General features: G+C 36.1%; 1 protein-coding gene across 8 annotated transcripts in view; it reads left to right on the top strand.

Moving 5' to 3' along the window:
• The window catches only part of ZFYVE28 (zinc finger FYVE-type containing 28), a 199,205-nt gene that overhangs the window by 87,613 nt on the left and 98,437 nt on the right, over window positions 1–13,155 (top strand). For 7 of the 8 annotated variants that reach the window (XR_011969423.1, XR_011969422.1, XM_072620033.1 and 4 more), the window contains exon 7: window positions 8,413–8,514. The exons of the other annotated variant lie outside the window; for it this stretch is intronic. Coding sequence is in view for 5 of the 7 variants with exons in the window: in XM_072620033.1 (XP_072476134.1) it covers window positions 8,413–8,514 (102 nt within the window). In the remaining 2 variants the exon portion in view is untranslated. The remainder of the gene's footprint in view (window positions 1–8,412; window positions 8,515–13,155) is intronic. 8 annotated transcript variants of the gene reach the window in all.

The raw sequence follows: 13,155 nt of genomic DNA, 5'->3' as shown, positions 1-13,155 counted from the left end.
AGTATTAGACAATATTTGGGAGGTTTTACTATTTCATTTGGTGCCTTGGAAAAGTCAAATCGTTTTGAGGAAATCTGGCAAGATGGTGTATAAGAAGCCAGGATTGTTTTAAGGTGATATTAAATAATAACTATATTTTGCATAGAATTTTGTGCCTTTCAAAGAGCACTTATATTTTAATGTTTAATCTTTTCAACAACTTTTTGAAGTAAGTAGGGCAAATATTATTATCCCCATTTAAGAGATGAAGGTAATAAGGAATAGAAAAGTTAAGTGACTTGCACCAAGTCACACAGCTCATTAGTAATACAGCCAGATTTAGAACCTAGGGTTCTTGAGTCTTTGTCTAATTTTCTTTACACAACACCCAAATACACCCCAAAAGATGAGTTATCACCACTTTTTTAAATCATGGGAGTAATCTAGTGTGATGTAGGGAATAAAAGGCCTTTTACAATATGGCTATTTTGTCATCATTATTGTGTCTTGAAAATGGAGTGCTTGATGTTTTATGACAAAGGTGGAGAGTGACTTCAGGAAAGCACTGGAGCATGGCTATACAAAGCTGTGCCTAACAGGCAGAGTCCTCACATGCTTCCAGTGTGGGACATAGGGTGGAGCACAGGTAGAATCAGTTTGCAGGCTGCCCAGAGAACAAAATTAGAGACAAACAGGAATCTATATCAGGGGTCCCAAAAAGAGTCCAGTCCCAGAGCCAAAAGAACAATGTGGAATTGTCCAAAATTACAGGTTCAAGATCCCCTGTTGAAACTGCATGGAACACTCAGGAAGTACAAATACACTGAATCATGGTGCTGGCATAGACACTGTAGGGATTCAGGATAAATTGTACTAGAGAGAATCAGTGGAAATTATTCTGTTTTAAATCACTCATTTGCCAAATCTGATGGCCTTCTCTTAGTCCTCCTCCCTCTCTGTAGTATTTGTCACCGTTGACCACCTTGCCTTCTTGATGCTCTCTCCTTTCCATGTTTCTGTGGCATTGGCCTCACACTTATCTGACCCTTCCTTCTTGGGCTTCTGTGCAGGTTAATCATTATTATCTCACACTCTGACTGTGGGTATCTCCCTAGACTCTGTCCTCTCCTCTCCTCTCCTCTTCCCCTCTCCCTTCTCTTCTACTCCCCTTCACTTCCCTTTCCTTTCCTCTCCTCTCTTGTCCCTACACCTTCTTTCTCAGTGACTTCATCAGCTCCAAGGTTTTAATCATCATCTCTTTGAAGATAACTCCCATATATGTGTGCATACATATGTATACATATACATGTACACACACACGTATGTGTTGCAGGAAGCTCCAAAATATGTGTATGTGTGCTCTAGCCTGAGCTGCCAAGTCTCCCTCCTGAACTCCTTTCCAACACCTATTGAACATTTCAGACTAGGTATCCAATAAATATCTCAGATTCACAATGTCTAAAATAGACCTTGTTATCTTTCCTCAAAAAATCTTCCCCCTCTGGGTACCCTGTTTCTGTGGAGGACTAGACTCTCTGGCCATCCCAGTTTGCAGCCTTGCCATCCTCCCCATGCTTCCCTCTGTGTCAGCTCAGACATATAGTTACCTCCCCATTCTTGCTTCTACATCCACGTCTCTCCCATGAGTTCCCTTCTCTCTCTTACATGACTAGCATCTTGGTTCAGGACTTCCTTACCTCTCGTGTGGACTACAACAGTAGACTCCTGCCTGGTGTCCTTGCCTCTCTAACCTGTCCGTCACACAGCTGGCCAAGTCACCTTTCTGAAGTCAAGTGTGACCACGCCTTATTGTTGGTCAGTCATTTCAGTCTTTTCCATCTCTTCATGTCTCATTTGGGGAATTTTCTTGGCACATACTGGCCTGGTTTGCCAATTCCTTCTCCAGCTCATTCTACAGAAGAGGAAACTGAGGCAAACAGGGTGAAATAACACAGCTAGTAAGTGTTGGAGGCCAAATTTGAATTCAGGGAACATTACTCTCTTGCTTAATAAACTCAAATAGCTCTGTATTCCTTTGAAATCAGTCATAGATTCCCTAATATGGCTTTTAAACCCTTCACAACCTGCCCTCAAACTACCTTTACCTCCTTGTTGTGCACTATTCTTCTTCTTGTACACTAAGGTCCAGACAAACTGGCCATATTGCATCCTTTCCCATCACCATGTATTTGTACTTGTCTGGAGTATGCTCCTCACCTACAGCCTCTTAGAATCCCTTATTTCCTTCAAAATTGCCCCAGTATCCTTCTGTACAAGACCTTTCCTGGTCTCTCAACTACAAGGGTCCTTCCCCCCTCTATTGTATCTGTTTTGAATCTATTTTGCATATATATATCTATATACATATATAGATATGTATATATACATATAGATATATAGATATATTGATAGAATGTAAGCTCCTTCAGGAGAGAGACTGGTTTTTCATCTTTGTAACCACAGTGTCTGGCACGTAATAGGTGTTTTCTAAATGTTTATGGCTTGACTAGATTAACATTTTCAAGGCCAATAAATAGAGACATAGAATTGTATAGAACCTATGGGAAAATCATTCAGACTTTACTAGCTACAAGGCAAATGCAGTGAAATTAAGCTTTTTTTTTTTTTTGCATCTGTTATTGTAAAATTAGAGGAATGGGGACTATGAGGAGATAGAGTGGGATAACTTTGTCCCGACTAGACTGCTTTGTTCCTGACCATGTCTCATTAGTGAAAGGAGATAGATGAAGAAGGCAGCTAGCACGCCTGGCGATTCAGATAGTTATGGTTCAGGTAGTTCGGATTCAGTAGGCAAGGACTTTCTCTCTCCTTACTGCAGAAAAGGATCATATTATAAAGATATGTGATCATGGCATCAGTTGACACCAACTTCAGGTAACTGTGGAAATTGGTAGTTTGTCTTAACATGGAATTGGTGCATATTTTTAAGATTTGGGAAGAATCCCTGAAAATAAAGTCTATGAGTTTATTCAGAATCAGGGCTCCTTTTCTTTCCTACCCCCTCCCATAAAATAATATGCAGTATCGTTCACTTCACTGTGTTTGCTAATGTGGAAGGAAAGATATTTTTCCAAAGAGTTTCCTTAAGCCTCTCAAACAGATGTTGCAGCTATGGCAGGTGCAGCTAATAAATAAATTGGTAAATATAGTTTTTCAGACCAGTCATAGGACGAACATGCTTCTGGAAAAAAATACAAAGGCCAGCTAAATATTTATGGAACTTCACAATCATATTCATGTTCTTTTTATCTTAGTTAATGAAGTATTTTGGAGAGTCAAAGAAAATAAGACTGGCTACATTCCTGTATTGGGAGCCTTTAAAATTTTTATATTTCCATTCATATCTCTTTGCCACAGGACAACAGTGAGATGGTTCTTTGTTAATTTAAATTATTATGTTTCCTTTTCCTTAAGATTCTTTTTTCAAAAAGAACAAAAGACAGCACCTTTTTTTACTGCAATAGAGAAAATGTAGCTTAAAACCTGACTTAAACTTTGAGAAAATCACTTGTCTGAGGGGGGGGTTTTTATTTTAATTTTTTTTAAATTTTAAACATAATTTTTAATTTAATTTAATAATAATTTATATATTAATTCATTTAATTTAATATTTAATTTAATTAAGTAAATATATATGAATATTTTCTATTTTTATATCACTTACATTTCCCAATGTATCCCTCCCCCTACCTAAAAGAAAGCCATCTCTGATAATAAAGAACAAAAAAATAAAGGGAAAATAGTTCCGCAAAACTAACCAGTAGATCAGAAAAGCCACACTGTCTTCCGTACCTATAGCCCTGTCCTGCAGCAAAACAGCCATTTGTGGGGTCGTTCAAGACGGGAGGGGAAGGAGGGAGTGCCTTCTTTTTTCTTCACTCTTCATAGCGTGTGATCATTATTATAGCACCACTTTATTTTGTCTGGTTGTTCTTTCCTTAGTCATTGTGTATATTGTTTTCTTGGTTCTGCGTATTTCACTCTGCATCAGTTTACATTTGCTATTCTTTATATTCATTATAGTCAACATTTCTTACTGCATAGTATTATTCCAAGGTGATTTTTCAAAGCTCTTTGATAATTTTGATTGTAGAAAGTGGGATTGCTGGCATGAACAATCTTAAAGGTTGCTTTGAATTTAGGTGAATGCTGTACTTCTTTTTAAATATGGGTTAAAACACATGGCATACTTTTGTCTTATTAGTTGCATCAAGGCAAAATCTCATTTTCTAAGCAAATTTTTTTACTTTGAAGTCAAGCCAGTTTCTAATTAAATATGAGAATTTCCTCCCCCATCTTTGTACTTCAACTTATAAAAGTAAAGGAATTAGTAAGTGTGTTCTTTTTTAAAAGAAATAGATTAATCACTTATCTAGTATCACCCTCAAAATTCTTACTTCCCTCTTAGTTCTAAGTTCACTTTTTGGCTCCATCATCCTGAGATTATATTCAAGGACCTTTATCTAGTCTCAGACAAGAAATGAGTAAAACATATCCAGGTGGTACTCCTCTAAAATAAAGTGTGTCCAGATAAATGTTTGGACTGCAGTAGAATATAATATAATAACTTATACCAGCCAAGGACATGGTTTAAAAGTCAATCTGAAGCTAGAAACACATTTTCTTTGAAATTCTTTTCAAATTATTCACTTTTACAATCATCTAGTGTTGGTGTGGAGAAAAGCCATGTACTGATAGAGAACTGGGATAATATACTACATTATCATACTATAAAGTCTCTGAAATAACAAATTTTAAGCTTTTCAAGTCAGAATTTTGGCCACCCAGGAAGATGTCTCCTAGATTGCAACATTTTCCCTATATTCATCCTCTGATATTATCTCTCATGTCCTTTTTATGGAAAGTAGTTAACAAAGTTAGGTGGGATATTCCAACTTTAAGTAGGAATGGAGTCTAGATTTTGAAGGGACAAAGGTAAAGATGGATATAACAGAATGTCAAATAAGAAATGGCAGACCTGGAAGTAAATAAGGTAATTGTAGATGAGCACAAAGGGCTCAATCTACAAATCAAAGGAAGAAAAGAGAGGTGTCCATTTAAATTGCTTTGGAAGACTTCAGCAATTACTATATCTGATGACCAGGCTGCTAGGAAAAGAAACTATGAAATTATAAATTACACAAGACTATAATTAACATTCTCAGTCATGCAGAAAACAATTTTTATTAAAGATGCCCTGTAAATGTCTATTAGTAGAGTTTTCTAACCTTTAGAAATATGTATAAAATTCTTCCAGTATCCAGGTTAATGAAAGCAAGCAGCATGTTATCTCTTTAAAGTTCACTCTGTTTCATTTTTATGTCCACAATACCCACTCATGTCTAGACAGATGAGCTGAATTATGGGGTCACATCCTTGGATTCACTCACGCAGCAGCTGAAGCTGTTAATAGAGAGACTTGTAAGAGCAATGATTCAAACTACTGCAAATTGGGAAGTTAATGATAGGACAGGCACATGGTCATCAAGTTTCTCCTTTTTTATTAGAGGCACTCTTTGGACCTTCAGTCCAATCTAGGGAGCAGTTAGAAGAAGAGAGAGAATCTAGGGATAAAATAAGGAACAATAAATAGTAGAAGGCTGGCTCTGTTTCACATCTCCCCTGAATGCTGACTGTGTAGTAGAGACCCTAGACCACCACCAGAGATAGCTATCTCTGTCATTTGTCTCTTCTGTTCAGAGCTCTCTTAGATTTCTGATTCTTGGGCAGCAGCCAGTGTCTTCTGCTTCAGTGTGGCTCAGAGTCGTCTCTCCCTTGCCTTCTTAATCCCAACATGAGAAATCCAACGCATCACGCAGTACTGTCAGTATTTCTTTGAATGATGGGAATTACAGTTCTCCACATCTATGGAAAATGTTTGGGAATTATAATCAAGATGACCTGGGTTCAAGTCTCCTCTCTAGTCCTTCCTACTGGACTACTGGACTAGTTATCTAAAAATTCAGTGCCTCATTTTCCTTATGACAATAATCGTATTGCCTTCCTACAGGATGGCTGCAAAGAAATACTTTACACCACTGTATATTTATAGAGATGTTTGATGTAGCTATAGATAGTTATATGAAGTTATTTAGGTGTGACTTACTATTAAGGATCTTTTTTTCTAAATTGTTCTAAAGTATCTGATTAACAGATTGTTCTAAAATGATGCCAGGAGTAAATAGCAGTCTGACTGTACTTCTTAGGACCCATATTTTCACTTTCTTTAAAAATAACGATGGCTTTTGCCCTGCCCCAGTTTTGCTGATGTAAACACCTGCATCTAATCTCACATTAGTCACTTACTGTCTGTGTCACCCTGGGCAAATCATTTAATTTATCTGAGCCTCAGTTCCCTCATCTTAAAATGGGGATAGTAATAGTACCTACCTCGTAAGGTTGTTAGGAGGATCCAATTAGATAAGAATGTATTAAAGCACTTTGCAGATTTTATGGAGCTATTCAGATGTGAGCTTTCATTTGCTTTCAGAATGTCTAGCTGTGGAATTCTAATTTTTCAGTAGATTTCTTAAAGTCCAGGCTTCATGCTATCTATTCATTTCCCCTTTTGTCTTTTATTACGAACTCCAAGATAATGCAGTTACTTTTTCCCAAGGTTGTTCCCATTTCTGCATCTCCAGTCAGTTTTCCCTACATTGCTCAGGATTTTCAAGAGTAGATATTGTTTCTCTTTCTTTATTGGGTGAAAGATGAAAATGTTATCAACCCTTTTTCCTCTCTCTCTCTCTCTCTCCCTCTCTCCGCCCTCTCCCTCTCCCCTCACCTCAGAAATATCTGATTTTATCCATGATACTAAAGTTTCAGTCTTGGCAGGTTGTCATCTTCTACTCACTGTAAACTTAGTAAGGCTCACCAGTAAATGTATATGTCATAAAACATACCAAAAGAAATGGGAAGAGCTTCAATGTCATTAAATTTACCTTTCTTTAACAAAATTTCATCTTCCTCTGACTAGATCTACTCTTGTCCCTTTCTGCCTAGTTCTTCTTTAAATTTGTTTTGATTCAAATTTAAAGCACAGTAAAAATTACCAGCAATTGAATCTTCTAAATTACACAGTAAGTGTTACAATTCAGGTTACAATCAACAGAACAGAAGTCAAGATGTGCGATGTTTCTCTTCAGCCAGACATCCTAGATGCATAGTCTCACATTAGGGGTTTGATTAACATCAAACCTGAAGCAGTCAACAAAGAGTTCTCGTTTTATTTTCAAACTCTTTTTTTCTTCAAATGAGCCATTACCTTTGTAAGGAAAAGTCATAATGTCGTCAGTCACATCTATGGCATCCCTGTTATGTGGAGGGAATTACATTGGATACTTTGGTAAAGTAGAAGGCAAAGTCCTCCTATTTACAAAATTGGCTGTTAAATGGAAATAAGGAAACACCAAAATAAGAATTAAAGCATATTGTATTACCTACTGCATCTCTACAAAGATTAATATATGCAGATATTTTTCACTAAAGAAAATGAGACTGCCATGATCCTTTTCTGCTAGATTTTTAGAGACCAGAAAATAGAAGGAAAGGTTTCTTTGTTATTAAAATGGAAAAACTGTAAATGATTTGTTTGAAAGATAGAAAGTAACATATGAGAATGTTTCTGCAATTTCTTTTTCCACATGCCCCCTGACATCTCTGGGGATAGATAGGACCAGTCAGGAGGTTTTCTTCTTCATGATTACCTCTTTCTTCCTCCCCTTTTGAAGGTTTGTAACTTAAGTAAAGTTAATGGCTCAGCCTGTCATTTTTTTTTTTTTTTTTACAAAAAGTAGATAATTTAAATGAAATGTTATATAGTTTCACATATGATCATTTAAATTCTCATTTATGTGTATTTGTATATTTAATGTTTATTTTGCTGAAGGCTGCTAAGTTTGTAATAATTTTTAAGTAGTTAGAAAATTTTGATAAATAAGCCATGGGATATATGGTGGAAAGACCACTGAAGTCATCACACTTCTCCTAATTAGTTGGGAGACCTTGGGCAAATCACTTAACCTCTCTGGGCTTCAGTTTCTTCATCTTTAAGATGAACATAATAATACCTACTTTGACAACTTCGGAGTTGCTAAAACACTTTTTAAATCTTAAAGTTCTAAATGTAAACTGTTATTATTCTTCAAAAAATAAGGAACTTGTAATATATTCTTTAGGGTTTTGTTTTTACTAGATTCTCATTTTGGTTGAAGGACTGATAATTTTCTTTGCATTAAATGAAATTCAGTAGTGAAATCATCACACAAAAATGAAAAAATAACTAGTAGTGAGGACAATGCATAAGGATATAAATCCACATAAGCAATTTAAATATTATTTTAGATGTTTATCTTGTGTATTTTACTTATTCAGTGTTCGTATAAAATAGGAACTTTTGTATCTTGAATACAGTGGGCTTGTAGTTTACTCTGAAGGACCTTTGAACCTGGACCGTAAGGCAGAAGATATGTCTGAGCTGTTTAGACCCTTCCACACTTTGCTAAGAAAAATAAGGCAAGTAGTAATTGACTCCTCTTTCCTCAAGTTATAATTTTCTTCCCCTGAAGTGAGAATGTGTGATATGATAGAATGAATCAAAGACGGTATGCAAATGGCTTATGCTTACAATTTCTTCATCATTTCCTTTTTCTTTTCTCTTCACATATGTCATTTTGTGAACCCAGCTGTTACTTCCAACTGCCTGTCTTAACTCTGGCATTTTCAAATTTTCTTTTGTGTTGTTATTAGCATTTTATTTGCTTTTTGCTTCCGTTCAAATATTAACTTGCATTTTATAAAGGAAATAGAGAAATTAGTCTCAGAAATAAATTTTCGTTTTTCTGTGAATTGTATAACTGTTTTATCCCAGTAATAGGGTTCAACCTAACTATGGTTCTTATTGAGTTCCTTAAGGGCAGTGTTTACATGTAGGAAAAAACCATACTATTTCATTTATCAAATATATGTTATTATATATTTTTCCATAGCCCAGGAATGACCTATATGTTGTATTACTGTGAATAAACAACTCTAACTTACCTTCAGATCTTTGTTAATGACCTACATATATTTTTACATTGATCTGTAATTAAAAGTCAAGAAGATTTTTTTATTCGATTTTACCAATGCTGAAATAGTCACTTTTATATGTTGCTTGCACTGGCAGTTTTGCATCACATAGCTTCTATTCTGAGACTTTACAAATGAGCCTTCTTTATGTTAAACATTTGATTTCTTTTCATTCTATTTCCAGGCTATTTCTGATGCTTGCTATCCATCAAACCTAGAAGTCAAAGTATAACTCTGCCTGGAATTTGATTTTCTGAGTATTCTGAGTGCATTAAAAGGGAGGCCATGAACCCCTTTCTTGTTTTAGAAACATACGCTAGATTCTTTATTAGTGAAACTGAAATAGTAATTTCATTATTTAAATGTCTGAAAGTTGCCAGTTGAATTGTTTACTCCGTGGTTTGCTTATAATTGGTGTTGAGTAAAATGGTTTTACTTTTGTTCCACTTTCCTCTTTAAATTGTTGCTACTCTATTTTTTGATTAAATTTAATTACAGGATTACAATGCAGTTATTTAGATTGCCTTAAACTTTCAGTTTTGCCTTGATGTTTTCAGCAATATAATTAGCATGAAATTTATCATTTGAGTTTGATGTTACATTGTGCCTTATTTCACTGTACGGTTCCTAAATCTTTTCCTGAGCTTCTAGATCATTAAAATTGATATTGTTTATTTTACTGTCAGCTTCTAACATTTAACTTGCCAGTACAATGCTTACAGCACCATGTACGTGTACAATTTAAAAGGAACCATTTAGTAACGAAGGCCATATGCTGACGTTGTCTAGTGCAGTAGCAGCTTGACTAGAGAAACATTTATTTTGAAAAAGCTTTTTCTCTTACAGATCTTGCCATGTAATGATTTGGGGGTAACCTAAATACAGCCAGGTGTCTCATCCTTTTGAGCTAGTAACTGATCATTTCTCTCCCTTATTGTTGCTTCTTTCGTGGAAGGAAAACCAAAATTAACAAATCAAGTTAGTTCGGGTGTTTCAGAAACAGCTTGTTATACATAATGAAGAAAATGATGAATTTTTTAGCCATAGAAACAGAGCCCCTAATTACCAATAGTAGTAATACTAACAATGGCAGTTGTCATATTATCTCAGAGTTGGGAGGAGCTTTAAAGGCCGTCCTGCACCTGAACAAGAATCCTCTCTTACAACATGCCTGAAAAGTCTTTTTTTAACTTTGGTTTGGAAACTACTAATGAGGAAGGAACTCACTGCCTACCAAGTCAGCCCATTCAATTTTTAGGGGGGGAAAAGGTGTTTACTCTCCTTTCTTCTCCTTCTCCCCTCACTCATTCTTCAGCCCTTTGCACCTGGCTTCTGATGTCATCACTCTGCTCTCTCTGGTTTATCATTGACCCCCAAACTTGATGGCATTTTCTTAATCCTTATTGTTCTTTACCACTTTGTAACATTCGAAATTGTTGACTACCTTCCCTAGACTTTCTCCTCTCTCTTCTGGGGATTCTTTCTTGGTTTTTTCCTTCTACCTGTCTGATTGCTTTTTTTCAACCTCCTTTACTAGATCATTATCCATATTTTGCCTCTTAACTATAGGTGTGCCCTGAGACTCTTTTCTCTTTGTAACGCTTTCTAAGTGACTTCATTAACAGGTTCAGTTGTCATCTCTGTACAAGTAACACTCAGATCTATATATCCAACCCTAAATTTCCTTCTGAACTCTGGTCCCCCATCACCTAACTCTATGGAACATTTTAAACCAGATATCCTTCACATAGGCATCTCAAACTCAGCATATCCAAAAAAAGAACTTACTGTCTTTCTCCACTTCCACAAAAAACTTCACCCCTTTTTTTTTGAACTTTACTGTTTCTGCCCAAGATTCCATCATCTTTCAGTCATGCATTTTCACACCCTTACAATTATTCTCAAATCCTGATTTTTCCTTGTCCTACATATCTAATCAGTTGACTAGTCTTACCATTTATGTCTCCCCAATATCTAGTGCATCACAACCTAAGTAACAGTGTCAAGGACCCAATCATGAGTGCAGGGTGGGCCCACTGTGCTTGACTCAAACTACCTCTAGGCATATAGACAGAGACTGAACACATGATTTCCCTGACATCAAGAATTTATTTTTCCTTTTAATCATTTATGCACTACTATTTTCAGTTTTTAGTAAGAGCTTGAGAAATTGTTTTAAACTTTTAAAAAATCAAGAATTTAGCAAACAACCTTTGTATGGTGAAGAAAGCACTGGCATTGTAGTCAGGGGACTTCAATTTTGCTTCCTCTGTAAACCTGATCAAGTGTGCCTCTTTGGACTGTAACTCTCCTCTGATTTCTAAATCTATAATGAACACAGAGAGAAAAATATTGAACTTCTCTTAGCACCAAAGAAGACTCCCTAATTTCTAAGACAGAGGCATTGTCCATTTGGACTGGCTGTATTTTCCCTTCTCTCTTTAACCTTGAATTTCAGGCTGTTAGCATCTCTTCTTCTATCAGGCAGGGAACTTCCAATAAAACCTATTCTGCAGCAAACATGGTGATGCCGGTAACATCATTCTGTGAAGCATCTTTCAGTAGCAATGTCTGACGAGCAGCTTCCAGTCCAATAATCCTTTTACACAAGAAGAGCTGTAGTAACAGTTTTACTGGTAAGGAAATCTGTGACTGGAAAAGGAGCTTCCTACAAGCATAACCAACCAAAATGTTAGGGTGAAACAATAGGTGAATACAGCTTTATCCCTCCTTTTGAGCTAGGCAAGCTGCTGCCTTTTTCTGTGGCTTTGAGACCTTAATAGATGACTTCACACCTTTTTAAATCTTTAAACAGCCTTAGCAACTCAGTCTGGAATGGCAACAAAGCCAACAAAATCTGCCGTTTTAAATAGAAGCATTGCTATGATCCTGAAAATAAGATGAAGTTTGGAGCAAAGTTCCAGGCAATTGGCCAGAAGATCTCTGTATTCCTAGTTCCAGGTCAGGATCTGACAATGCAAATTGTATTTTCCTGTGTTTAGAACTTAGCACCTCAGCATGAAGAGATACCTCTTCCCCCATTTCCAGGTCAACCCGGTAATTTTCCATTAAATTCATTTGACAAGTTGCAGTATAAAGAAATATAAAGGTCTGCGTTACAAACTGCAAAGTATATGTCCCATGCTGTCTTAGAAAATTATTCTGGAAATAGCCATGTTTCTTCTTTTCTTTGAATACATTACTTATACTTTCTATTGTGACTTTCAATTTGTAATCTACCAGTTCACCTCTATCATATCCTTAAACTAAACTCATCTCTAAGAAAATCTTCTTAGATTAATTCTACCCTAAGTTAATCTTTCCTTGACTTTTAATCACTTTTGCACTTAAATTTTCAATTTTTAATAAGGGCATCCCTTAGTTGAAGAAATTAACTTTAAAAAAACTATTAGTTTAAGATGTAACCTTGGTGTGATAAAAAGAGACCTGGTGTTGTAGTTAGAGGACCTGAATTCACTACCACTCAAAATTGGGTATGTCACTTCTTCTTTCTGGGCCTCAGTTTAATCATCTATACACGAAGAGTTGGACTAAATGTTCTCCTGAGGTTTTTCTTTTTTAAAAAATATATTTATTTTACTTATTTTTTGGTTGGATTTTCAGTTCCAGGCTGTCTCCCTGTCTTCCTCTTTCCCCACTCTGCACTAGAGAAGGTCAGCATTTGATGGAGATGTTTTTGGGAAATCATACAGTGCATGCTTCCACATAGCGGGTTGTTTTTTTTCTAGAAGTGGATAGCATCTGAAAGTCCTTTGTAGTTGACTTGACTATTCATGTTACTCAGAAAAAATCCTTTGCCTTCTGGAATATCATGTTCCAAACTCTCTGCTCCGTTAGCTGCTAAAACTTATGCAATCCTGACTATGGCTCCTTGACATTTGAATGTTTCTTTCTGGCTGATTTCAATCTTTTCTCCTTGGCCTGGGAGCTCTGAAATTTGCTGTAATCTTCCTGGGCATTTTCATTTTGGGGATCTTTTAGGAAGTGATCAGTGGATTCTTTCAATTTCCATTTTGCTCTCTGTTTCTAAAATATATGGAGTTTTCCTTTATAAATTCTTGAAAT

The sequence above is a fragment of the Notamacropus eugenii genome, chromosome 6 (assembly GCF_028372415.1).
Source record: "Notamacropus eugenii isolate mMacEug1 chromosome 6, mMacEug1.pri_v2, whole genome shotgun sequence".
NCBI lineage: Eukaryota > Metazoa > Chordata > Mammalia > Diprotodontia > Macropodidae > Notamacropus > Notamacropus eugenii.
This window is presented reverse-complemented; position numbering and strand designations above follow the sequence as displayed.